The following is a 23,467-nucleotide window of genomic DNA, read 5'->3' on the forward strand; positions in this document are numbered from 1 at the left end:
GCACATTGCACCCCATAAAGGCATCAATGTATACATGATCTACGTATATATGACTTAATAGAAAAAAAGGAAAAAAGGAGAAAATGTATGCTATTCCACATACTGAAAAAAATAGACTTCAAATTCTATAGATTTCAAGTGACAATAAATTACTTTCATCTCCGAAAGTCAAAAAAAAAAAAAGAATGAGCAGATGTTTCACAACTTCACAAAACCCTGGGCTCGAAACTGGTGTGAGTTGAATACAACTCGCGTGGCACTTAGTGCACTGGGGGAAGTCAAGACGGTGACAACAGGATTCATTTCATCTGAACACCAAACACACACAAAAACACAAGAAGAGCTGCCTCATAGTGAGACAGGACATCCGCGCCAGACACATTCACATGGTCACTCCAGAGTCCCCAGTGTGACACCGGCGTGAACCAGGGGCACTCCATCTCTTCACACCCACGTGGCTCTCAGATGCCACCAGTAAGTGCCAACTGCAGACACTGGAGTTTGGCAAGAATAATTCCCAGGACTTACCCCCGAGGTGTGAACTCTCAGCTTTAGATGTACATGTTTTTAAGCAAACACACTTGTCAATCTTAGAATCAGTCACGTGATTGCTTGTAACGTCCAGCTCATTTAGAAGGAGCTGTGATTTCCCACGGTTTCAGGTGTCCTGGGCAAGCCAACATTTCCCACTTGTAAACTCTTTTTATATCACGTATATAGGAACCGTCAGGGCTGATGTTACCCAGGCCAACGCCTGCCTCTTCCTACAGGCACTCCCCGGGGAATGTGATACAGCTCCCCCATTCTGTGCACGTCGGGGTCAAAGCCGCACCAGCCTCAGACGCAGAACTCCAGGTGCTGCCTGAAGGCAAGGTGCTACCCAGATCTCCTGGGCAAGTCACAGGAAACTTCCAGATTTTCCCTGGTAAAAAGAGGAGGCTGGACCGTAGCCATCACATTGTTCTTTCCTGCATGTCTTATAACAGGCAAAAACGTGAAATTAGGACACAGCAACAATAGCTATGCTTTAAGGAAAAATCATTAAGTCATTTACATTTCATGTAGGGAGAGTAAAAGCTTGCCAATGCACTTCTGATTTAACCATAAACTATAAAATTAAAATACAGTTGAACAGCGGGGGAGTGTGGCGAGCACTGAGCCCACCTCTCAGTCGAAAATCTATGAGGAACTTTAGACTCTGCAAACAATTATTAATCATGTTGATCAGAAACCTTACTGGTAAAATAAATACTGATTCACACTTATTTTATATGTCCTATGTATTATATGCCGTATGCATAAAATAACATGAGTAAAGAAAATACTATTAAAAATATTAAAAAAGAGAAAATAGACTTGCTATTCTTTTTTTTTTTTTTTTTTGAGACAGAGTCTCACTATGTCACCCTCAGGAGAGTGCTGTGGCATCACAGCTCACAGCAACCTCAAACTCTTGGGCTTAAGCCATTCTCTTGCTTCAGCCTCCCAAGTATCTAGGACTGCAGGTGCCCACCACAATGCCTGCTATTTTTTGGTTGCAGTTGTCACTGCTGTTTGGCAGGCCCAGGATGGGTTCGAAACAGCCAGCTCCCGTATAATGTGGCTGGTACCCTAGCTGCTAAGCTACAGGCACCCAGCCAGATTTGCTACTGTTAAGTGGAACTGGATCCTTATAAAGGCCGCCATCCTCATCTTCTTCACGCCGAGTCGGCTGAGAAGGAAGATCACTCATAAGCACGCTCACAGTTCAAATCTGCGCTGTTCAACAATCAACTGATAAAATATATATTTTATTGCATTTTATATATACATATAGAGTGTGCATGTGTGTTTATACATTCCGTTCCATTCAGGGATGGGATGGAATACTATGCAGCATTAAAAAAAGACAGAGACTTTATCTCTTTTATATTTACATGGATGGAGCTGGAAAATATTCTTAGTAAAGTACCTCAGGAATGGAAAAAAATACCCAATGTACTCAGTACTACTATAAAACTAATTTATAATCACTCACACTTTCATATTAGAGATGAATCACAACTATAGCCCAGGATGAAGGAGGGAGGGGGAGGGAGATGGGAAGAGAGGGGGGTGGTTTGATAGAGGGAGGGTTAATGGTGGGGCCACACCTAGGGAGCATATTGCAAGGGTTCAAGTCAAGTCTAGTAAGTATTGAACACAAATGCCTTAACACTGTGATTAAGTAAATGAGGTGAAAGCTATGTTAATTAGTAGGATGCAAGCCCTCCAATTTGTATGAATACTCAACACATGGAATCCCACAAAGGCATAAATGTATTCATCATCTATGTACATCTGACTTTATTAAAAAAATAATAAAGCTGCATTTGCACATACGTCAGCCCTTAGCGTAATGACAACTTAAAACAGTCCATAAACCCCACCACCAGAGTTTCCAATACTCTACATAAGACGATGCCTTCCTGAGCCCTCCCTGTTTTCCAAACACTGCTTTATTCCCAGGAAAACTGGGGCATCATTTCCTAGCAACAAAACCCCCAAGAATACTGATCAAATCCTGCTTTCTGGGAAAGCAGGCATCTGAGATGAAAGTGTAGTCTGCCAATCGCCACGTAAGAACTCTCAGGAAAATTCCCTTTTTCAAAGACATGTTGTGGAGACTGCGGCGTTCCAATGCTGCCAACAGAGAAAGCCACTGTCTGTTTCCCTAAGGAAACACCGCCTAAATGCCACCTGCCAGCACTCTGGGGCACTTTCTCCAGTAAGAACACGGAATGAGTTCGGGAAGCCGAAGGAATAAATCACCCTGGAAGTAAGAGAGAGGCAAAGTTTCTCAGCCTTAGGTCAGGGGTCCAAGTCTTGTGTAGTTATTCTAAGAATCCTTCCAGCAAAAAGAAAAAACACAACCCCAACAGAGGCATCCCACAGAGTCGCCACACTTACAAGTGGTGAAGGTTCTCTACGTATCTTCCAGGTCAGGCCAGGCTATGTTAAAATGGGGCCCATTAGCTCAGGAGTCCCCACCACGAGGGCTATGGTGTGCCACGAACTTGCAGCATTGGCTCAGCACCTATAGCTCAGTGACTAGGGCTGAGGTACACCAGAGCTGGAGGGTTCAAATCCAGCCCAGGCCTGCCAAACAATGACAACTACAACCAAAAAAATAGCCAGGCGTTGTGGCGGGCATCTATAGTCCCAGCTGCGTGGAAGGCTGAGGCAAAAGAATTGCTTCAGCCCAAGAGTTTGAGGTTGCTGTGAGCTGTGACGCCACAGCATTCTATCCAGGGTGACAGCTTGAGACTATGTCTCAAAAAAAAAAAAGAAGTTGCAGCATTGCAGCATTTGGGTATTTGGGGAGTTCTAGGCTTACTTTCCACATGCCGTCATGTAGCAGAGACCACTGGGCTGACCCAGAAGCAATGCTTTATGGACCAGTTTTTGCCAAGATTGAAAGTCTACTTGGATGGAAGATGGTCGAAGAACAGATAACCACCACAGCCAAATCCAAACGTGAGGTTAAGACCCAAAAGCTATCAACCAAAGAGGCTCACAACAGCATCTTGACTCCTTCCCAAACAAAACAGAAAAACCACTCATGCCACAGCCCCTCACTCAATGTTTATGGTTTGCGTTTTTAACAATTTTCTAAATTTCATTGATAAATATTTCCAGGCTGGGCACAGTGGCTCATCCATGAAATCCCAGCACTCTGGAAGGCCCAGGCAGGAGGATCAGAGTTCAGGTAGAGCTCTGGTGGAGCTCAGGTGGAGATCAACCTGAGCAAGAGTGAGACCCACCTCTAATAAAAATAGAAAAACTAGCCAGGCTTTGTGGCGGTCACCTATATAGTCCCAGCTACTTTGGAGGCTGAGGCAGGAGGATGGCTTGAGCTCAGGAGTTTAAGGCTGCTGTGAGCTATGATGATGCCACTGCACCCTACCCAGGGTGACGGAATGAGAGTCTCAAAAAAAAAGAAAAAAGAAAAAACAGAAAAGATAAATGTTTACACCTTCTTAATAATCCCAAATACGACAATGTGTTAATATATGAATTTGAGAATTCCATGACTCTGCAAACACAAGCTTCTTAAAATAAGACTCTCTGGTCAAAGGCTTTCTCCTCGGAACACTTATTTTCAACGGAAGACGTTTGTTTCACTTTAAATGTTAATGAGGGATCTACTGAAAAGTACTCACAGAGGCTGTGATTAAGGGACATTTATTATGTATTACATTAAATCAAGTGGGAGCAGTTATCCAAGTAGGTGAGAGGAGCTGAGTCCCAGACAGGACTGGGCTTCATGGCATGTACTCAGCTTTCTCCAAGTGCTGAATTATTACATACATATTTATTACATTTATACTTCTCAAATACATGAGAGTCTCCCTCGCATTGGATTAGAAGCAGAGCTAACTGTAAACAATTTGGGGGAAATTTAAACAAAGACCACATACGTCAAAAACAGGAAAGGAGAACGCTCCCTTGTTCCACGTGCAAGTTTAAATTTTGTGGTTACCTGGATTTTTATATTAAGTACAAATCCCAGAACTGTTTCAAAGTAGTAACCTTCACCCTCCTCCCAAATAAGAAGTGTTTCTTTACCACCTTCCTCTTGGAAAATTTAACTAAAGCTTAACTACTGTTATATTTTTAAAAGAATGGTATATTCTAGGGACTGAATGTGTCCCCCCCAAAAAATCCGTATGTTAAAACCCCCAAGCGATGGTGTGAGAAGATGGAGCTGCTGGGAGGGGATGAGGTCACAAGGGTGGAGCCTCATGGATGGGATCAGTGTCCTTATAAAACAGATCCCAAGAGCTCTGCCACCCCGCCCATCATGTGAGGATACAGTGAGAAGGCTCCATCTATGAACCAGGAGCTGAGTCCCCACCACTCACAGCATCTGCCACACCGGGATCTTGATCTTCAGCCTCCAGACCTGTGAGCAATAAATACTTATTGTTTCTAAGTCTCAGCATCCTTATAAAGCCTCAGTGTCGCAGAGAGCTCCCTGGCCCCTTCCACCATGTGAGGACACAGTGAAAAGTCTCCACCTGTGAATCAGAAGGTGAGTCCCCACCACTCACAGCATCTGCCATGCTGGGATCTTCAGCCTCCAGACCTGTGAGCAATAAACATCAGTTGTTTATAAGCTTCGGTGTCCTTATAAAAGGGACCCCAGAGCGCTCCCTTACCCTTCCACCATGTGAGGACACAGCGAGAAGGCGCCATCTATGAACCAGGAGCCGAGTCTCCACCACTCACAGCACCTGCCACGCCGGGATCTTGAACCTCCAGCCTCCAACACTGAGCCAAGGAACTGGCAAGCACTCCTTCAAGATTGTTTCAGGCATTGCATAATCATGCAAGTCCTGCTTCACTTGAGTCAAGAAGTCTCAAAACTTTGTTTCAAGCTACCCTGCTCAAAACAAGATGGGACCCAGGACAAGTTCCAACCACTCAGAACCAAGATGGTGGAGAAGCCAACAGCACCTTCCCCTTGTTGCATCACTTTACACATGATTACTGTAAAATTAGCAAAATTATTTCTTACCCTCACATCTCACTCCCCTCAGGCACCTGAAACCATGACATGTCTAATTTGACCATATTTAATTGAAAGAGGGACGTCACCCTTATTAGAGGAAAACATCAACCCTTTCCAAAAGAAATAACATGAATATTCCCCCCTTGTTAGGCCTGCAATTAAGCTTTTGCGTAAATAGAGGGACCCAAGGAACCATAGGGCCAGGTCCCCTCTGCAAGAACCATCTTCCACTCTGTCTGTGGAGTAGATTTTGTATATAGTAGAACCTCTGTATGGTGGCCACCCAAGGGACTGTAACCAGCTAGTCAACACACACAGGTGGTCAACATAAGGGCTAGGCCTACTGTACTGATATGTATGTGTGGTGCATGTCCAGCCTATGAAAATCAGGTCAACATAACGAGGTGGTCAGTGTAGAGACACGGTCAGCTGTGGAGCGTCTATTATATTTGGTTATAGCAGCCCAGACTAAGATGCTATTTCAAACTTGTTGAGAAAGGCATTCATTGAGACCTGAATAAGCTGATACTTTCCTTTCTTAATGATTGGTTCTTTTGCAACCAAAGAAAGAAAAATAATATATAACATTTTATATATTCTATGCCTATTTTACAAAAATCACATCTAAAATAAATGTAAATAGCCACAGAAATGTAATCGCGTATGCAGGCTTCATTTTTCCGGGCTTGCCTCACCTGAAGTAAACATTCATCCGTAGCTTCCTACTCTTGGAGGAATTAAAAAGTCACATGCAAGAGGAACAAATGAAGCGGGGAGCCACCACCCCTCTGCAGGGAACCCCCACTACTGGCCACCAACCCAGTGCACCCAAGCCGACCAAAGAGGGAAGTTGTGGTGAACTTCAGAGACTACCAAGACGTAACTTGACCCCATCCCTTTCTAAACAAATGTCTCCATTACCTCTCCACGTGCCCAGCTCTCCCCAAAAAGACCTGTTTAGATGATAAAACCAAGATCACAGGAAGCAGAACTTTGGGGATTTTGTCTGATAGCAAACAGGCAGCCACAGTGACAGCTCACACCGGTTACAACAAGAAAACAGACATATTCAGGTTGAGATTTCCATAATGCAGAAAAACCCCGCACAGGAGGACAGCCTCTAGGACTGAAGACAGCAGCGAGGATTGAGGACGCTGGTGACACCTGTACGTTCAGCAGGGGCCCCTCAGGAAGGAAACTACAGAAAATCAGAAAATACGGGGTAAAAAATAACCAAGTAAGCACGTCATTGTTGTTGCTTGTGGGAGGTGAGGTGAGGAGCCGTGTCACAGCATGGCGACCTTCTACACAGTTAACAGAGCTTGAATCCCTCAGGTAAGACACCACGTTAAAGAGAGGACAGGTGTGACCACGGCAGGTTTGCCATCAAGGCAGAAATGAACGGACAGGAAGGGATACGTGTCTGCATGCGAGGGGAGGCTGGGACCCTGTGGATCCCAGGGGTGGCTGCACTGGACATCAACGGCTGTTCTGGGCTTCCCGTCCCATTCCCTCTGTGCAGGGAGGGAATTGACTTTGCAAACGGGAATCGAGCACCATTGACACTTGGCACACCCTGGTTGGTGCTGGTTGTACCCTTCCCGAAAACATGTAAAGACTTTATAATTTCCTCCCAAGATCCCCACCCTCCTCAGGCCTCGGTAAGTGACCACTGAAGGGACTGAGACAAGATGGTCAATACGCAGAGGTGGTCAACATAAGGTACTGTAATGATGTTCAGTATGTGAGCTGGAGGTCAGTGTAGGAAGAGGGTCAGTGCAGGGAGGGGATCAGGGTAGGGAGGTGGTCAGTGCAGGGAGGGGGTCAGGATAGGGAGGGGGTCAGTGCAGGGAGGTGGTCAGTGCAGGGAGGTGGTCAGTACGGGGAGGGGGTCAATTCAGGGAGGACGTTCAGTGTAGAGAGGTGGTCAGTGCAGGGAAGTGGTCAGTGTGGGTAGATGGTCAGTGCAGGGAGGTGGTCAGTACGGGCAGGGGGTCAATTCAGGGAGGATGTTCAGTGTAGAGAGAGGGTCAGTGTAGGGAGGTGGTCAGTGCAGGGAGGTGGTCAGTATAGGCAGGTGGTCAGTATAGGCAGGTGGTCAGTGCAGAGAGGGGGTCAGGGTAGGGAGGGGTCAGTGCAGGGAAGTGGTCAGTACAGGGAGGTGGTCAGTATGGGGAGGGGGTCAATTCAGGGAGGACGTTCAGTGTAGAGGTGGTCAGTGCAAGGAAGTGGTCAGTGTAGGTAGATGGTCAGCGCAGGGAGGTAATCAGTTCAAGGAGGAGATTCAGTGTAGGGAAGGGTTCAGTGTAGGGAGAGGGTCAGTGCAGGGAGGTGGTCTGTGTAGGGAGGGGGTCAGTGCAGGGAGGTGGTCAGTGCAGGGAGGTGGTCAGTACGGGGAGGGGGTCAATTCAGGGAGGACGTTCAGTGTAGAGAGAGGGTCAGTGTAGAGAGGTGGTCAGTGCAGGGAGGTGGTCAGTGTAGATAGATGGTCAGTGCAGGGAGGGGGTCAGTACAGGGAGGTGGTCAGTATGGGGAGGGGGTCAATTCAGGGAGGACGTTCAGTGTAGAGGTGGTCAGTGCAAGGAAGTGGTCAGTGTAGGTAGATGGTCAGCGCAGGGAGGTAATCAGTTCAAGGAGGAGATTCAGTGTAGGGAAGGGTTCAGTGTAGGGAGAGGGTCAGTGCAGGGAGGTGGTCTGTGTAGGGAGGTGGTCAGTGCAGGGAGGTGGTCAGTATAGGCAGGTGGTCAGTGCAGGGAGGGGGTCAGGGTAGGGAGGGGTCAGTGCAGGGAAGTGGTCAGTACGGGGAGGTGGTCAGCATGGGGAGGGGGTCAATTCAGGGAGGACGTTCAGTGTAGAGGTGGTCAGTGCAAGGAAGTGGTCAGTGTAGGTAGATGGTCAGCGCAGGGAGGTAATCAGTTCAAGGAGGAGATTCAGTGTAGGGAAGGGTTCAGTGTAGGGAGAGGGTCAGTGCAGGGAGGTGGTCTGTGTAGGGAGGGGGTCAGTGCAGGGAGGTGGTCAGTGCAGGGAGGTGGTCAGTACGGGGAGGGGGTCAATTCAGGGAGGACGTTCAGTGTAGAGAGAGGGTCAGTGTAGAGAGGTGGTCAGTGCAGGGAGGTGGTCAGTGTAGATAGATGGTCAGTGCAGGGAGGGGGTCAGTACAGGGAGGTGGTCAGTATGGGGAGGGGGTCAATTCAGGGAGGACGTTCAGTGTAGAGGTGGTCAGTGCAAGGAAGTGGTCAGTGTAGGTAGATGGTCAGCGCAGGGAGGTAATCAGTTCAAGGAGGAGATTCAGTGTAGGGAAGGGTTCAGTGTAGGGAGAGGGTCAGTGCAGGGAGGTGGTCTGTGTAGGGAGGGGGTCAGTGCAGGGATGGGGTCAGGGTGGAGAGGAGTTCCGCGCAGGGAGGGTGGTCTGTGTAAGGAGCTGGGCAGCTAAAAACGGTTCTACTCTAGTTACTTACAATGAGGCACTTCTGCAGAGAAGGGGGGGGAAACACCCAAAAGCCCAACTCAGACTTAGGATTCAGTCGGATTCTAAACCAGCAGTGGTGAGGACAGCGTTGCTGCGCAGCCCCAGATAAAAACGTCTGTGTATAAGAAATGCTCAACGCTGTGATGACCCGTCATCGGGAAACAATGGTCAACCTCTCCCAGTGCCGTAGAAATGCTTGGTTATCAGGGCTGAGCATGGGCCGTCCAAACTCAAAACAGCATCTCCCAGAAACAGGGCGTTTTAAAGATCACTCCCAAGGACAGGGAGGCAACAACTTTTTCTGGGGTACTTTGCTGTCTTAAGGGGAGGGAGGGAAAGGGGAAGGGAGAGAGAGAAGGAGAAAGACAGGGAGGGAGAGAGGAGGGAAGGAAGAAAAAAAAAGAAGAAGGAAGGACGGAGGGAGGAAAGGAGCCAAGGAGGGAAAGAAGGAGTGAAGGAGGAAAGCGAGACGGAGAGAAAGGACTGATAGTCTGACGAATGCTCTAGGCCGACTCCTCCACAAAGGCCTAGATTTATAAAACTATCCATTCTGTCACTATATCTGATGTAAACACTGCCTAGCAGAATAAAAGGCAAAAACCACCTGCCACCAGTTTCATTCACTAATTCTGATGCAAAAAAAAAAAAAAAAAAAATCAAAAAGTACATCCTAAGTTGACAGCGTAAGGCAGAGAGACAGCACTGCTTTAAACAACAGTCAACAAATTAAAAAATAAATAAAATAAAAAGAAACACTTCCTTCTGTCCTCTCTTGGGGTCAGGGGGTTTACCCCGAACACACAAATCAAGACCAGCAAACAGTTGACAGATACATTAGGAAGCTAATTTATTTCTCTGCTTTACTGGGCAAGGGTCCAGTCTGAGAGCATTAAACAAGGTACAAGTAAAGGGGGGGAACCAATGGCTTAAAAATAAAAACGAGGCACACAGAGGCAGCTCGTGATACACACTTTGGGGGTGATTTACAAAAAAAATAAAATAAACCAAAGGACTCAGAGACAGGTGAAGGGCACGTGGGTGACACCACACAGTAAGAGCCCACCGAGAGGAAAATACTGACCTCTATTTTCCACCGCAGACCAAAAGGGAGGCAAGATCTCCCAACTTTCCCTTAAAAAGGCAAGTTGAGCAGCTTTCTCTTACACTTAATTTTTTATAACTTGCACACCCACTGAGAATATAAGGATGGAATTCTGCGTTCTTTGCAGCCACACATGGGAAGTCGTCACCTGCACGTGAAAATACAGGTGGCTTCTGGGACCCCTCTGCAATCCCGTCAGGTCTGGGGGGTCCTTGCGGAATATTCCCAATGACCCAAATGGGGTGGTTTGTCCACAGCCAGCCCTCCCTACACACCAACCCCCCTAACCAGTCTTATCTTATTGCACTGGAGACTCTGACAAACACTTCAAGCCTCTTTGGACCAAGGCGGTTGCTAAGCGGAAGCGTTTTCCCTTCAAAATTAAAAAGTAGTTCTCACTGTTGGAAAGTATCTTATCCTGCTTCCCTAGACCATGGGACACAGCTCATAATAATTTTGCCCACCTCCAAGGTAAAACTATCCAGGAATAATTGTTACTTGTTTTTTAATTGCACCCATGGTGTTGAATTCAAACAAAGAACTCAGGAATCCTTTCTTGCAATGCAATCTGAAACAATCCTACCTGTGCCGAGAAAGCTGGATGAGCACAGTTTAAAAACAACACTTCCAAGAAACAGACCGACTCTCACACATTCCTCCCTCCCCCTGAAAAAAAGCCAGGACGACTCTCAGAATCAAATATACAAAAACAAGCCACCTAAATGCCCCTTAGTGACTGTTTCAAAGACAGTGCCTACAAAGTGAATAATTTCCACAAGGGAGAGAAAGATTGGTTGCCGGCATGGCACCAAAAATATAACACGTTCAACATCTTTTCCGGTTTTTTTTTTTTTTTTGCATTTTTATAAGTGCTTGCATCATATGTCCATTATTCACACTTTTTTTTCCCCAAACATAAAAGATGTCTCTCTTTTCTAGAAGGGCATTTTGGCAAAAGTTATCTCTTCCAAGTTTCCCAGAAGCAAGGTTCCTGCTCCTGTTCCAATGTAAACATGACCACATTCGATGAAGACCCAAGGGGGGGTGTGGTGCTGGGGAATGGCCGGTTCCAGGGGAAGACCTAGAGTCTTCTCGGGTTTATTTTCTGAATTCTCCCTGAAGGAGGACTGCAACGGTGAATTACATGGGATGTCCTAAGTTGTAGTTGTTTCTCTGAAGAAACAACATCCCTCCAGGCCTTGCCGCTCGCTATGGGAGAACTCAGGATTTACAGTCCCTAAGAGGGTCCCCAGAGAGATGAACAAGAGAGGAGAAGGCAAAGTCATTTGTCTTTCTTCTTGCATCTTTCTTTCCTCCCCCAACTTTTTTCTCTTGGTTTCAAGGACCCTGGATGTTCTTTGAGGTTCAACACCAAGCCAGCCAGGTGGATACTTATAGCAGTACATCCAAACGGCTACCCCGTCACCACTCCTAAGATAAGATGTTTCCTCCCTACAGGAAGGCGCCGTCCCTAATACCAAAAAAGCCACCGCTGACACCGTCCCCCAATGGGAACACCTGCTCCTGGTCCAAGCCCCACTCGCCCTCATCCTGGTCCTCAGGCTCGGCCTCTGCCCCGCCACTGCGGGCATTCTCATACAGAAACACCTGCTCATCCACATGTGCAGGGGCCAGCCGGTTCCTCTTGGCACTGACCACATTGGCCGCAGAGCCAAAGAGGCGCTCGGGTGCAAGGCGGGTGGCTGTCACGCACCAGTACTTCTGAAGCACCTTGGGCAGCAGGGGGAACAAGGCCAGGCGGTCAGACCACCACTTGAGAGGGTCTTCATTGAGGCCGAGCACCTTCTGTGACTTGAAGTTGCTCAGTTCCTCCACCACTTGGGCATGCCACTCCTCCTGATCCTCCACGCCACCCGTCTGGCAGAAGATTTCAGCCAGCATGTTGTTGATGACACTGGTCGGTGGCGGTGTAGACGCGAGTGTGAGCTTCTTCACGGGAGGCTCCTCAGGCAGAGGGAAGATCTTGTCCTCGGCTGGCGTCCGGTAGCTGCCATCCTTGACCTTCTCCAGGAGGCCTTTGGCTTCTTCCACCACACGGTTCTCCACCTGCTGCCGCTCAAAGGCAGAGAGGAAAGGCAGCCTCTTGTAGCGGGGATCCAGGAAGGTGGCAACGTTCAGGAACATGTCAATCTCGGGCGTCTCCTGGTAGGTCTTGGACAGCTCCTTGGCAATCACCTCTTTGGCCATGCTGATCTCCTTAGAATCTGTCTCCTTTACATTTAGTGTAGTATTCAGCAACATGTGCAGAAGTGGCTTCACCATGCTGATCGTGGGGTATTTGGAGGCGGACAGCATCTCCGCCACTTGTTTGAAGGGCTGTAGAAGTTCCACCAGTCCCTCGATAGTGGCCCACTCGGTGGCCTCCAGCATAAGGTGATGGTTGTTGCTGTCCTCCACCAGCACGCCAGCAATGACAAACTGCTGCTCCCTGAGCCTCTGCAGCATGGCCAATGTGCTGCCCCACCAGAAGACCCGGTCACTCACCAGCATGCAGTGCACCATGTTCTGTTGTTTCTGCTTCTCATAGAGCATGTACATGGCAACCGTGGACTGCTGAAAGTACTCTACCAATTTGCGGCACCGGGACAGCAGGGCACCCAGCTTAGGCAGCTGAAAAGCCTGCTGGATGCCAGCGTTGAAGGTCTGTCCCAGGCAGGGCATCTGGACCGCTATGTCCAGCAATGAGCACGCCTTCACGATGTCCTTGCCGTAGTCTGTGGTGGCCCCAAAGACCTTGGCACTGATGCCCCACTCGATGAAGACCTCGTACAGCACCCGTGTGATGGTCTCCGCCGTGTTCTCCTCGGGCACCTCGAACGTCTTCAGGCACCTGGAGCCCACGGACAGGCAGTTAGGGGAACTGACACCCAGAAAGTGGACAGCCAGCGTCACGTAGGTACGGTTCTGGTTGTGACCACGCCACATGTCTGTGGAGAGCCCACACCAAGAGGCGTCGGCCAGCTCCTTGAGGATGATCTCCCGGACCGCCCCATATTTTTCGGGGATGGCCTTGGTGGAGATGAACTTCCTTGTGGGGACCTCGTACCTGGGGTCGGCCGTCTTCAGCAGCGCCTTGAAGGTGGGCTCGTCCACGATGGAGGCCGGGTACAGGCCCTCGCAGATGAGCCCCACGACGGCAGCCGTCAGTTCCTGCTGCCTCTTGCTCTCGTGGCCATGTCCAGCCTTCATGGTGAGTGCGTCGGGCACTGGCTGCTGGGAGGACTCGGGCTTCAGCTTGGAGAAGGCGGTGGCAAAGGCTTCCCGCATCTGTTCCGTGTTGCTCTTGACAAACTCGCAGAATTCCTCGGGGTGGTTCTTCTCCAGATGGTAGGAGAGGTTGGAGGTGTTGCCGGAGTACGCGATCTGGGCCATGCAGATCCGACAATAGATTTTTTTCCACTGCAAGATGCATCCTTCGGCGTTGGTGTCGAAGCCGAAATACTTCCACACCTTGCTCTTGGCACGGGGGTGGGCCACTAGCTTCAGGTCTGTCTGGGAGCTGTCCAGCCCTCTATTCTCCATCGCTGCCCCTGCCGGAGCCCGCCTGCCGCGCGTCCGCTCATTCGTGAGGACCTGCTAGGAAGGAGCAAATAAAACAGCGTGAGAAGGGACCCGGGCACGCACGGGAGCCCTGCCAGGGAGCGGGCGGGCAGGCGGGCACCCAAGCATCTCCTCTTTGAAGCCAAGGCTATTCGCCATGACCCAATGGGCCCACCTTCCCTGTGGCTGGCTTTTGCAAAGCAGGAGGGACTAGTCAGACACATAAGCATACTCTTTCTTCTGGGTTACACAGCAGCAATTCCAACACGTGAAGAAAAAAGCATGTTTTGGTTTTGGTGTTTTTGGAGCGGTGGCCCTCAGAGGACCTTCCTTAGTGCACCTGTTCAATGGTTCCTAGATCTGGGAAGTCCGCCAAACACCCACCCAGTGGGGGGAGATCCACGGGTCACTTTTGGGGAAACTCCTTGCACACTGGAGCTCACAAGTGGGAAGTGCTGGACTCAGCACCACCACAGTTCGCACACCGAATCCCCGCAGGCAAAAAGAATCTGCGTCAAGCCCCATGGGAGATCGGCCACGTCCATTAAAAGGCCAAAACAGGACCTCAATTTGGCTAAACCAGTCTTTATTCTGGCTAACATGTGATGACACATTTCTCGAACTTTACGCTTTCAACGGAAGCCGTTTCAAATGCCACAGTCTCATCTTTACCAAGGAGCGTCACTGTTCTGGAACGTTTGAGCCACCACCATGAATTCCTCAATCCTGCAAATCCTGAAAGTGTCCATACATAGAGCCACACCTACAGCACAGACACACCTGTGACCTGTGTACATGTCACTGGGCTCTCGGTGTGGACATCTACATGGCACAGAAACCAGCCCCCTGGGAGTTCCTGTTGTTGTGGAATTCCCACATGACCCCCCCACTTCCAGATGCCACTCAGGGGCCACCTGTGCAACCAGAAGGCCTGAAAGGGCAGTTGGGTTTTATCAAAAGAGGTTAGTTAAATCTGCAAGCTTCGAATACAGCACTCAGAGGAGATTAAATTACAAACCGCACCAAGCAAGCATTTTCTGAACCAACGCTGAGGCTATATTCAGGGAAATTTCAATCATGACTACAAAGAGCTGACTGGCCTACCTCCGCCCCTTAAAATAATTATGACCACCAGCTACGCCTGAATGGAACCTTGCTTTAGAAAAAGGGTCTTTACATGAAGGATTCTCAACAAGAGATTGCCCTGCTGAGATTCGACTGGACTTCAAACCCAATGACTGGAGTCAGTTTAAAACACAGCAGAGGAAAAGCCACACGGAGACAGAGGCAGAGGCAAGAGTGACGCAGCCACAAGCCCAGGGACGCCTGGAGCCCCCAAGAGCTGGGAGAAGCAGGAAGGAGCCTCTGCTGGAGCCCGTGGAGGGAGCGGCCCTAAGACACCTGCACCTCAGACTCCTGGGCTCCAGGGCTGGGGGAAGACACATTTCTGCGGTTGTAAGACCCTGGTTTGCGGTACTCTGCGACGGCAACCCCAGCGCACACACACCCACATACACACACGGGCACAGTAAACTATAAAAGGTATCATGAGCGCTAACAACAGCTTGGATGATGAGATTGGGGGGGGGGGGGTCTCAGAATATCGCCCACATGGTCACAGATGGTCATACTGTTTTTCTTCTGTGAACGGCGCCTGCCTGAGGCTCAGCAGAGAGACACCCCAGTGTGCCAGAGTCACGGGCACCTCTTAACTCAGTCGCTTCCCAAGGTGAAAGGGGGGAGCACAGGGGATCTGACCGCCCCCAGCCCCTGGCCTGCACTGAAGTGGGAGCTGGGAAACAGCTGCTTCAGGAGAACATACAGGATAAGCGGACACAGCTGGGACCTCCAGAAAGAGGGAGCGCCCCAACGCTGCCCCTTCTGCGGCAGAGTGAGCAGGGGGGTACCGAGGCGTGGAGCAGGTAGCAGGGAAGACGGGAGACGGACATCAGACACCTCGCTCCCGGCGCTGAAGTACCCCTCCCCGCTAAATCCTGCCTGAGTGACCCAATAGGCCGTGTCACAGCCTCCACATTGACACCATCACGGTTACTTGGCTGAAAAACATCTTGACACCTGGAAAAAGCTTTCTGCTCTAGTATGGTTATTATTAGGCTGAAAGAGGTCCTGTGACCCAGGACACGTTTTTCTATCCTATTACTATTACTGTTAGTATTATTTGGCTGAAAGGCATCCCGGCACCTAGAACTAGTTTTTTATTCTTTATTTTTAAATTTTAGTTGAAATGAGTGCTAGTACCTATAAGGTTTTTATTCCATTAGTAAGATGATGAGGATGATGATTTGGCCAAAAGGGGTCCCAGCGCCTAGAACTAGTATTTTTTATTCCATTATTATTATTGTTGTTCTTGTTATTATTTGGCTGAAAGGGGTCCCCTAAAACTAGTTTTTTATTCCATGATTTTTATTCCATTATTATTATTAGGGGTCCCAGCACCTAGAACTAGTTTTTTTAAAATTAATTATTTATTTATTTATTTATTTTAGAGACAGAGTTCCATCTTTATTGCCCTCGGTAGAGTGCTGTGGCATCACAGCTCACAGCAACGCCCAGCTCTGGAGCTTAGGCGATTCTCTTGCCTCAGCCTCCCGAGTAACTGGGACTACAGGCACTTGCCACAACGCCCAGCTATTTTTTGTTGCAGTTTGGCTGGGGCCAGGTTTGAACCTGCCACCCTCGGTATATGGGGCTGGCACCCTACTCACTGAGCCACAGGCGCCACCCTAGAACTGGTATTTTTATCGCATCATCATCATTATTATTATTATTATTATTTGGCTGAAAGGGGTCCCAGCTTCTAGAACAAGTTTTTAAGCCTAACTTTTTTTTTTTTTTTTTTTGGCTGAAAAGGTTCTTGGCGCCTAGAGTAAGTTTTTTATTCCATTATTATTATTTGGCTGAAAGGGGTCATGACAGCTAGAGCTGGGGGTTTTTTTTCTATTATTATTATTATCGTTACTATTATTATTAGGCCAAAAGAGGTCCCAACACCTGGAGCAAATTTTTGTTCTGAAAGCAGGAATCCCCAAAACCCTTTTAATAAGGCCACCAGTGTGTCGAGCCCTGTGTGATGAACCTGCCCAGGAGGAGGGCTTCCTGTGAACAGGTCACAGCAGCCAAGGGACTGCATCCGACTGTCTGCAGGAAGTACCATCTGTGCAACCCACACCAGGCACAGCCCACCGTCTGTGGAACCCACTGTCTGCACAATGTGGGTCCATACAACCCACTATCTGCTCAATGCACCACGTGCACAGTCCACCACTGGACAATCCACCCTCTGCCCAATCCTCCACCTGCATAATCCGCTCTCTGTGCAATCCACCATCTGTACAACCCACTGTCTGCACACCCACTGTAGGCATGCCGAGGAGGAGGCTCGTCAGGAGGCGAGAAAGAGGCTTCTGAGACAGGCTACGAGGAAAAGTTTCTTCCACACAGCCTCTCACTGGCTCATTCTCAAAGGATGGTCCAAGCCTCCCTGGCGTGCTGTCCCCAAGACCCTCTCAGGGGTCCTGCAAGGTCCTGCCTTTTCCCGTTTCATGCCCACATGGGGAGGCTCCAGTTCACCCTGGGGTGATCCGATGGAAACAGCACAGCTCATGGACAAGGACCAAGAAGCAGATGGAGAGCCCCGCTGCCTCCCATTCAGCCCAAGTGGCCAACAAAAACTGCAAAGGAAGCCAGCTCTCTCTCTAATGCTTTGTTCTTTGAAGATTACAGCTATTTGTTGTTTTAAAAAATACACAGTATAGAGTCAAGTGCACAAAGTTTCAGTGACACAGGAGAAATAACTTCATTCTCTACCTCAGGTAACAGGGACCACAGTTAATAATTGGCTGGGTCCGGTGGCTCGCACCTGTATCCTGCATCCTGGGAGGCCCAGGCAGGTGGACTGCTGGAACCCAGGAGACCAGGTGAGCAAGAGTGAGATCCCTTCTCTACTAAAAACAGAAAAATTACGCACAGTGGCAGACATAGTGGCAGGCACCTGTAGTCCCAGCGATTCAGGAGGCTGAGGCAAGAGGATGGCTGAAGCCCAAGAGTTTGAGGTTGCTGTGAGCTACGACACCACAGCACTCTGCCCAGGGTGACAGAGGGAGACTCTGTCGCAAAACACAAAAATTTTAAAAATTGTATTATCTATTTCAAAACTGCGAAAAGAGTTTTCTTTGTATTTATTTGGTTTTTAAAAAAATTACATGCTTACGTTGGATAACGTGGAGTTTTGATATGCACACACACAGAAAAATAATTACTACAGTTAAACACGGTACCATACTTGTCTCCTTAGATAGTCACCTTTTTTTAAGCTCCACTTTGAAATGAAAAGGTCAGTAAATAGCAACACAAGAGCATAAGAAAATATGAAACTCATAAGAGATCAAGCGTTATTATTCTTTTTTAATTTTTAGAGACCGAGTCTCACTATGTTGCCCTGGGTAGAGTGCTGTGGCATCAAAGCTCACACTAACCTCAAACTCTTGAGCTTAAGAGATCTCTTGCCTCAGCTTCCAAGCAGCTGGGACCACAGGCGCCTGCCACAACACCTGGCTATTTTTTTATTGCAGTTGTCATTGTTGTTTAGCTGGCCCAGGCCAGGTTCGAACCTGCCAGCCTTGGTATTGTGGCTGGTGCTGTAACTGCTGTGCTATGGGCACCAAGGCTTATGAAGGCATTTGTTTTTTGTTGTTGTTGTTGTTTATTTGTTTGAGACACGAGTCTCACTATGTCACCCTTGGTAGAATGACGTGGCATCACAGCTCACAGCAACCTCAAACTCTTGGGCTCAAGTGATTCTCTTGCCTCAGCCTCCCAAGTAGCTGGGATCACAGGCACCTGCCACAATGCCTGGCTATTTTTGGTTGCAGTTGTCATTGTTGTTTAGCTGGGCCCAAGCCAGGTTCAAACCCTCCAGCCTTAGTTTATGTGGCTGGCACTGTAACACTGTGCTACCAGCGCCTCCACAACAGACCGTTTTGTTTTTAACTGTTTTTTATTAAATCATAACTTTGTACATTGACGCATTTATGGGACACAACAGAATATTTTAAGGAAAGTCTGCACAGTATCTGAACTGGGCTCAAAAACAGGTCTCTCCCATTTTCCCTCATGGAGGTATCAGAGAAAATGTGATATCTGACAGACCATCCTATTGCTAATAATGACAAGTACTTTTTTTTAATACCATAGGATCATTTTTGACAGATTTCAAGACATATCAATGTTCAATTTGCTGTCATTTTAGGATATGAAAACAAGCTAATTCAATCATGTATTCTATTAAATAAAATCTGATCAACAGATAAACCTTACTGTATAGACCATCTGTATCAGGGTCGCAGTGGGCAGCGCCTGTGGCTCAGAGAAGTGGGAGGTGGCGGGTTCAGGCCCAACCCCGGCCAAAAACTGCCAAAAAAAAAAAGGGCCGCAGCATTAGGAAGGTTGAGAACCACTGATCTAGACAGACTCTTAAGAAAACAGTCTTCTTGGCTCGGTGCCTATAGCTCAGTGGCTAGATCGCCAGCCACATACACAGAGCTGGAGGGTTGGAATGCAGCCCAGGCCCAGCAAACAACAATGACAACAACTTAAAAATAAAAATAAAAAAAATATCTGGACGTTGTGGCAGACACCTGTAGTCCCAGCTACTTGGGAGGCTGAGGCAAGAGAATCACTAAAGCCCAAGAGTTGGAGGTTGCTGTGAGCTGTGACGCCACAGCACTCTACTAAGGGCTCTGTCTCAAAAAAAAAAAAAAAAGAAAGAAAAGAAAATACTCTTCTTTTAGAAAGCTGCTGATAAACTGTGTCCATAAAAGTATGACCAAAATCTACTGTTAATTTGTAATTACAATAGGAGCTCTGTAAGGTGCTCTAGACCCAAGGGACTAGAACCATACAGAGGTGGTCATCACAGGCAACCAGGCCTGTGGTGCGTGTCTGGTCTATGAAATTAGGTCAACTTCAAGAGGTGGTCGGTGTAGGGAGGGTATCAGCTGGGGAGGGTCTACTGGGTAGAGTTGCCAACTTATGAGCTTTAAAGAAACATTTGGGGTTAACTTACAGGTTAGCCCTCTCTTCTCTTCATATACTCCAATCAGTTACATGTATTCCCTTTACAAAGTGACTAAGAGCATATTCCATTTGTAAGTCATAAAGGAGGATGGGGCCTTGGTGTGAGCCACACCTTTTGGGGCAAGACACCATTGTAAGAGGGACTTTACCTAACAAATGCAATCAGTGTAACCTGGTTTCTTGTACCCTCAATGAATCCCCAACAACAACAACAAAAAAAGTCATAAAGGAAAAAGAAAAAAGCACAATCATTTTTGCAACGGGCACTCCAGTTGGTTCCTGGCCTTGCTCAACACAGCTGGGCAAAGTTCAACGTTCCCTCAGCAAAGGTTAAAACCCTGCCAGTTAGAAGCAAAACCAAAATGCCAAACAGAGAGCTGGACACCACACACAGACCTGAAAAATGATTTCTAATCCCCAGATAGGAAGCGTCCGGGTGGATAACGGTCAGCTAATAAAGTTAATCTTTACAGAGAGCGATTCTGTCTGACACTTGGGTGCAAATTCACTTGGGTGACACAGGAGTTCCTCTGAGGCTTGTCTTTTAACCACCTTTAAAAAAAAAAAAAAAAAAACAATAAAAGGAAAGAACAATCCGGCACCCATTTCTGACCCAATAAGCAAGTTTTCAAGGCGAGCTTTTGGGTTTCATCACTGCAGGAACCCTGAGAAACATAATTAATTCTGCCCAGTCAGCATGTTAGCAGGCTCTGTAAGCAGGTCAAAGAGACCACGGTGAAAGCAAAATTGCTCAGATAAACATTAACCCACAAGAATGAGACAGTTAGGCCGCTTTAAATAGTTACTCAATTTCCAAGTGATTAGGGATTTAATGGAAAAGCTTTCACCCCCCACTCCCAGCCTGCAGGCCAAGGTCGCAAGACTGCCCCCGACTCCCTTCCATTCTGTTCTAATGACCCCCACAGGGTTTAAAAACACTGGAAAACAGGTGTGAGAAAATTAAAACACTAAGTTCAAGCAGCTCTCAAAAAAAAGATTCTTCCTCCACCCCCACTCCGGGTATAGGTTTGAGAGTGTGAGGCCCCTTAAAAATATCTACTCCTGGAGAACGGTTTTCTGAAAGTGTGGCCCCAGCAGCCCTGCGGGCCAGTAGGTGAACAGAGGCATTTTCACAAAAATACACAAACGGTGTGATCCCTGCCACCCCGTTTTGTGACTGTCCTCTGAGCTGCCATCAGGTCTGCAGCAGAGTCCAAAACGCAACCGACTACTCGGGTCAGACATTTTAAGAGCCCGACTGCAGGGAAGCCAGCACCTCGCTCGCCTCTGCGCGCTGCACTTTGGAAAACCCCTACTTTTTAATTTAAAATAAAGGCTGCCCATCATCATCCCTCCACCCACTCCGAGCACGGCGGGAGGGCCCTGCGACGTCTAACAGTCCCCAGAAGTAAACAACCAGAGGTTTCTCAGTTTTAAGCTCTGCACGCGTCAATATAGGAATTAAACAGGACGCACAGCCGTAGAACCACAGCGAACGGGTCCTGCCGCAGAAAGTTTGGGGCGGGTGGCTGCGAGGACGCGTTGCAAGGCCGGGGGAACAAAGTTGCCACTGGGCGGAAGCGCCCTCCGCTGAGACGTCCCCGGACATCTAACCCGGGCAGGCACCCACCCTGCGCCCCTCGCCCGTCCCGGGGGCACGGCCGGTCCCGACTTACGCGGGGTCGGGGGCCCAGGGTTCCCAGACGCTGCCCCCTCCCCGCCCGGGCCCAGGGGCGTGCGCGCGGTGCAGGCCCGACCCCAGGCGCCGGGCACAGCTGCCTGCGGTCTAAGGCGCCCGGGGACGTGCAGGCCCCGGGGGGGAGACCCCGGGAGCGGGAGGAAACTGGGCGGCTCAGGACGAGACCCCGGCCCCCAGCAGGCCCGGAGGCCGCACGCGCCAGGGGAGGAGCGCTGGGGCTCGGCAGGGCGGGGGGCGCGCAGGGCCCGTCCCGGAGACGCGCGCCCCCCCTTCCCAAGCCAGGCCACCCCCAACTCTGACTTCCGGGAGCCCCCCACGCCCGGGTCACGCCGGCCTCGGCCGCGCCCCTCCCCCAGCCCTCGCCGGGTCCCCTCCCATGCACCGCCCCGCGCCGCGACCCCCGCCCGCCCGCTGACCTGGTTCCACGAAGCCCCCGCGGCAGCGGCGCAGCAGCTGCGCCACCAGCACCGCAGCGCCGGCCGCGTAGACCCGCAGGGCCGCCCGCGCCGCAGACAAAGGCGACATGGCCGCCCGGTCGCGCCGCCGCTTCCGCGGGACACCGCGCAGCCCCGCCGGACGGAAGCGCGCCGGCCCTGGCCCCCGCCCCCGCCGCGGCCCGCCCCGCCCCGCCCCCGCGACAGGCGGCCGCCCCGCAGCCCCTCCGGGCCCGGACCCGGGACGCGCACCTGCCGCCGACACCCCAGCCCCCACGCCGACCCCGCCAGGACTCCAGACCCCGGCCTGGATCCCCGCACGGACCCTGGACCCCGACCCAGAACCCCCACTGGGCCTCTGCACCCACCCACTCCCTTGGGGATCCCATCTGGACCACACACCCCCATCTGGATCCCGCCAAGATCACGACCCCCTACTGGACCCTGACGGGGACCACGGATCCTCCACCCTCACCCCTCCTGGGACCCCTCCTGGATCTCATCCGCGACACGGAACCCCCACCCGGATCCCGCGCAGGGACCACAGACCCCCACCGTGAATCGCAAAAACCCTCCAGGAACCCCCAACTCCGCCCTGACCACCACTGGGGGTCTCAGACCCCCACCCCCCACAGACCTTCACCCCCTACCAACCACCACCACCACCCTGATTCCGGGCTCCCTCCAAACCCATCTGGGACCCCAGAACCTTCACCCCCTTTGGAATTCCAGGCCCTCTTCCAACCTCCTCCAAAATTCCCCACTGGGACCACAGACCCCTACCTAGACCCCGTGGGGAACCCCAGACCAACTTGAAGACCATGAACCCCTATTCAGAACCACTTATGGGGAACTTCAGACCACTTGGAAGACCTCAGACCCACCCTCAGGACTTCAGACTTCTCAGCCCAGATGCCCACCAGGACCACAGAACCCCCATCCAGAATCCTGGAAGTGACCACAGTCCCCTACTGAGAACCACAGCCTCCACCAGGACCCCTGCAGGGGCCACAGACTCTTACTCAGAGCTGCTCAGGGGACCCCACAGGATTCCCACCCAGAGCCTGGTCTGCATGGAGGCTAAAACACCATACGGACCTCCACCAAGATGCCTGAGGACGCCCACCCAGACCTGCACCCCACCAGGGCCCTCACTGACCCACAGAGTCCCCCACTGAGACCCCCAACCTGGCACCCCCAGATTCCACAAAGTCCCTAACACCTGCTAGAACCTCAGACCCCCTCCTAGATCCTTCCTGGACCCTGATAGCTACCCTCATGCACATAGCAGGCCCCCAAACCTTTCAGAACGAGGGTCTCCACGTGGACCTCACCTGACCCCAGCCAGGACACCTATCCATCTGGACCCCTGCTCTCCGTTCTTATAAAAAGTGACCCTTCCGGGCCCGACCACCTCCCAGCCCCCAGCCTAGCAGGAGAGGCTCCAGTATGCATGGGTCCTGCCACTTAGACCATCTAGGGTAGGCTCTGGAGTGGATCTAAAATGCAGAACAGACCTGCCAGGTGCATATGAGATACCCCAGGCTAGGTTAAGAAATTCTGGGTGGTGCCT

At 50.1% G+C, this 23,467-nt stretch overlaps 2 protein-coding genes across 4 annotated transcripts in view; both read right to left on the bottom strand.

Annotated features, from left to right (window-relative positions):
* DHRSX (dehydrogenase/reductase X-linked) overlaps nt 1–22,010 on the bottom strand; it is a 170,848-nt gene extending 148,838 nt beyond the window's left edge. Inside the window, exon 1 of the mRNA XM_053579543.1 lies at nt 21,877–22,010. Within this exon, the coding sequence (XP_053435518.1) occupies nt 21,877–21,985 (109 nt within the window). The 5' untranslated portion in view covers nt 21,986–22,010. The remainder of the gene's footprint in view (nt 1–21,876) is intronic.
* ZBED1 (zinc finger BED-type containing 1) lies at nt 9,814–22,009 on the bottom strand. Of its 3 annotated transcripts, XM_053579540.1 has the most exons (3): nt 21,877–21,994; nt 19,003–19,095; nt 9,814–13,701 (listed from the first exon to the last, which is right to left on the bottom strand). In XM_053579540.1, the coding sequence occupies exons 2-3, from the start codon at nt 19,012–19,014 to the stop codon at nt 11,557–11,559; spliced, it is 2,157 nt and encodes a 718-aa protein (XP_053435515.1). In that variant the 5' UTR covers nt 19,015–19,095; nt 21,877–21,994; the 3' UTR covers nt 9,814–11,556. The 3 variants fall into 3 exon arrangements, with proteins under 3 accessions (XP_053435515.1, XP_053435516.1, XP_053435517.1); XM_053579541.1 differs by lacking the exon at nt 19,003–19,095 and having other exon boundaries at nt 9,839–13,701; nt 21,877–22,009; XM_053579542.1 differs by lacking the exon at nt 19,003–19,095 and having other exon boundaries at nt 9,839–13,698; nt 21,877–22,007.
* Nucleotides 22,011–23,467: the final 1,457 nt, after the last annotated feature.

This window comes from Nycticebus coucang, chromosome X (genome assembly GCF_027406575.1).
Source record: "Nycticebus coucang isolate mNycCou1 chromosome X, mNycCou1.pri, whole genome shotgun sequence".
NCBI classification, from domain to species: Eukaryota; Metazoa; Chordata; class Mammalia; order Primates; family Lorisidae; genus Nycticebus; species Nycticebus coucang.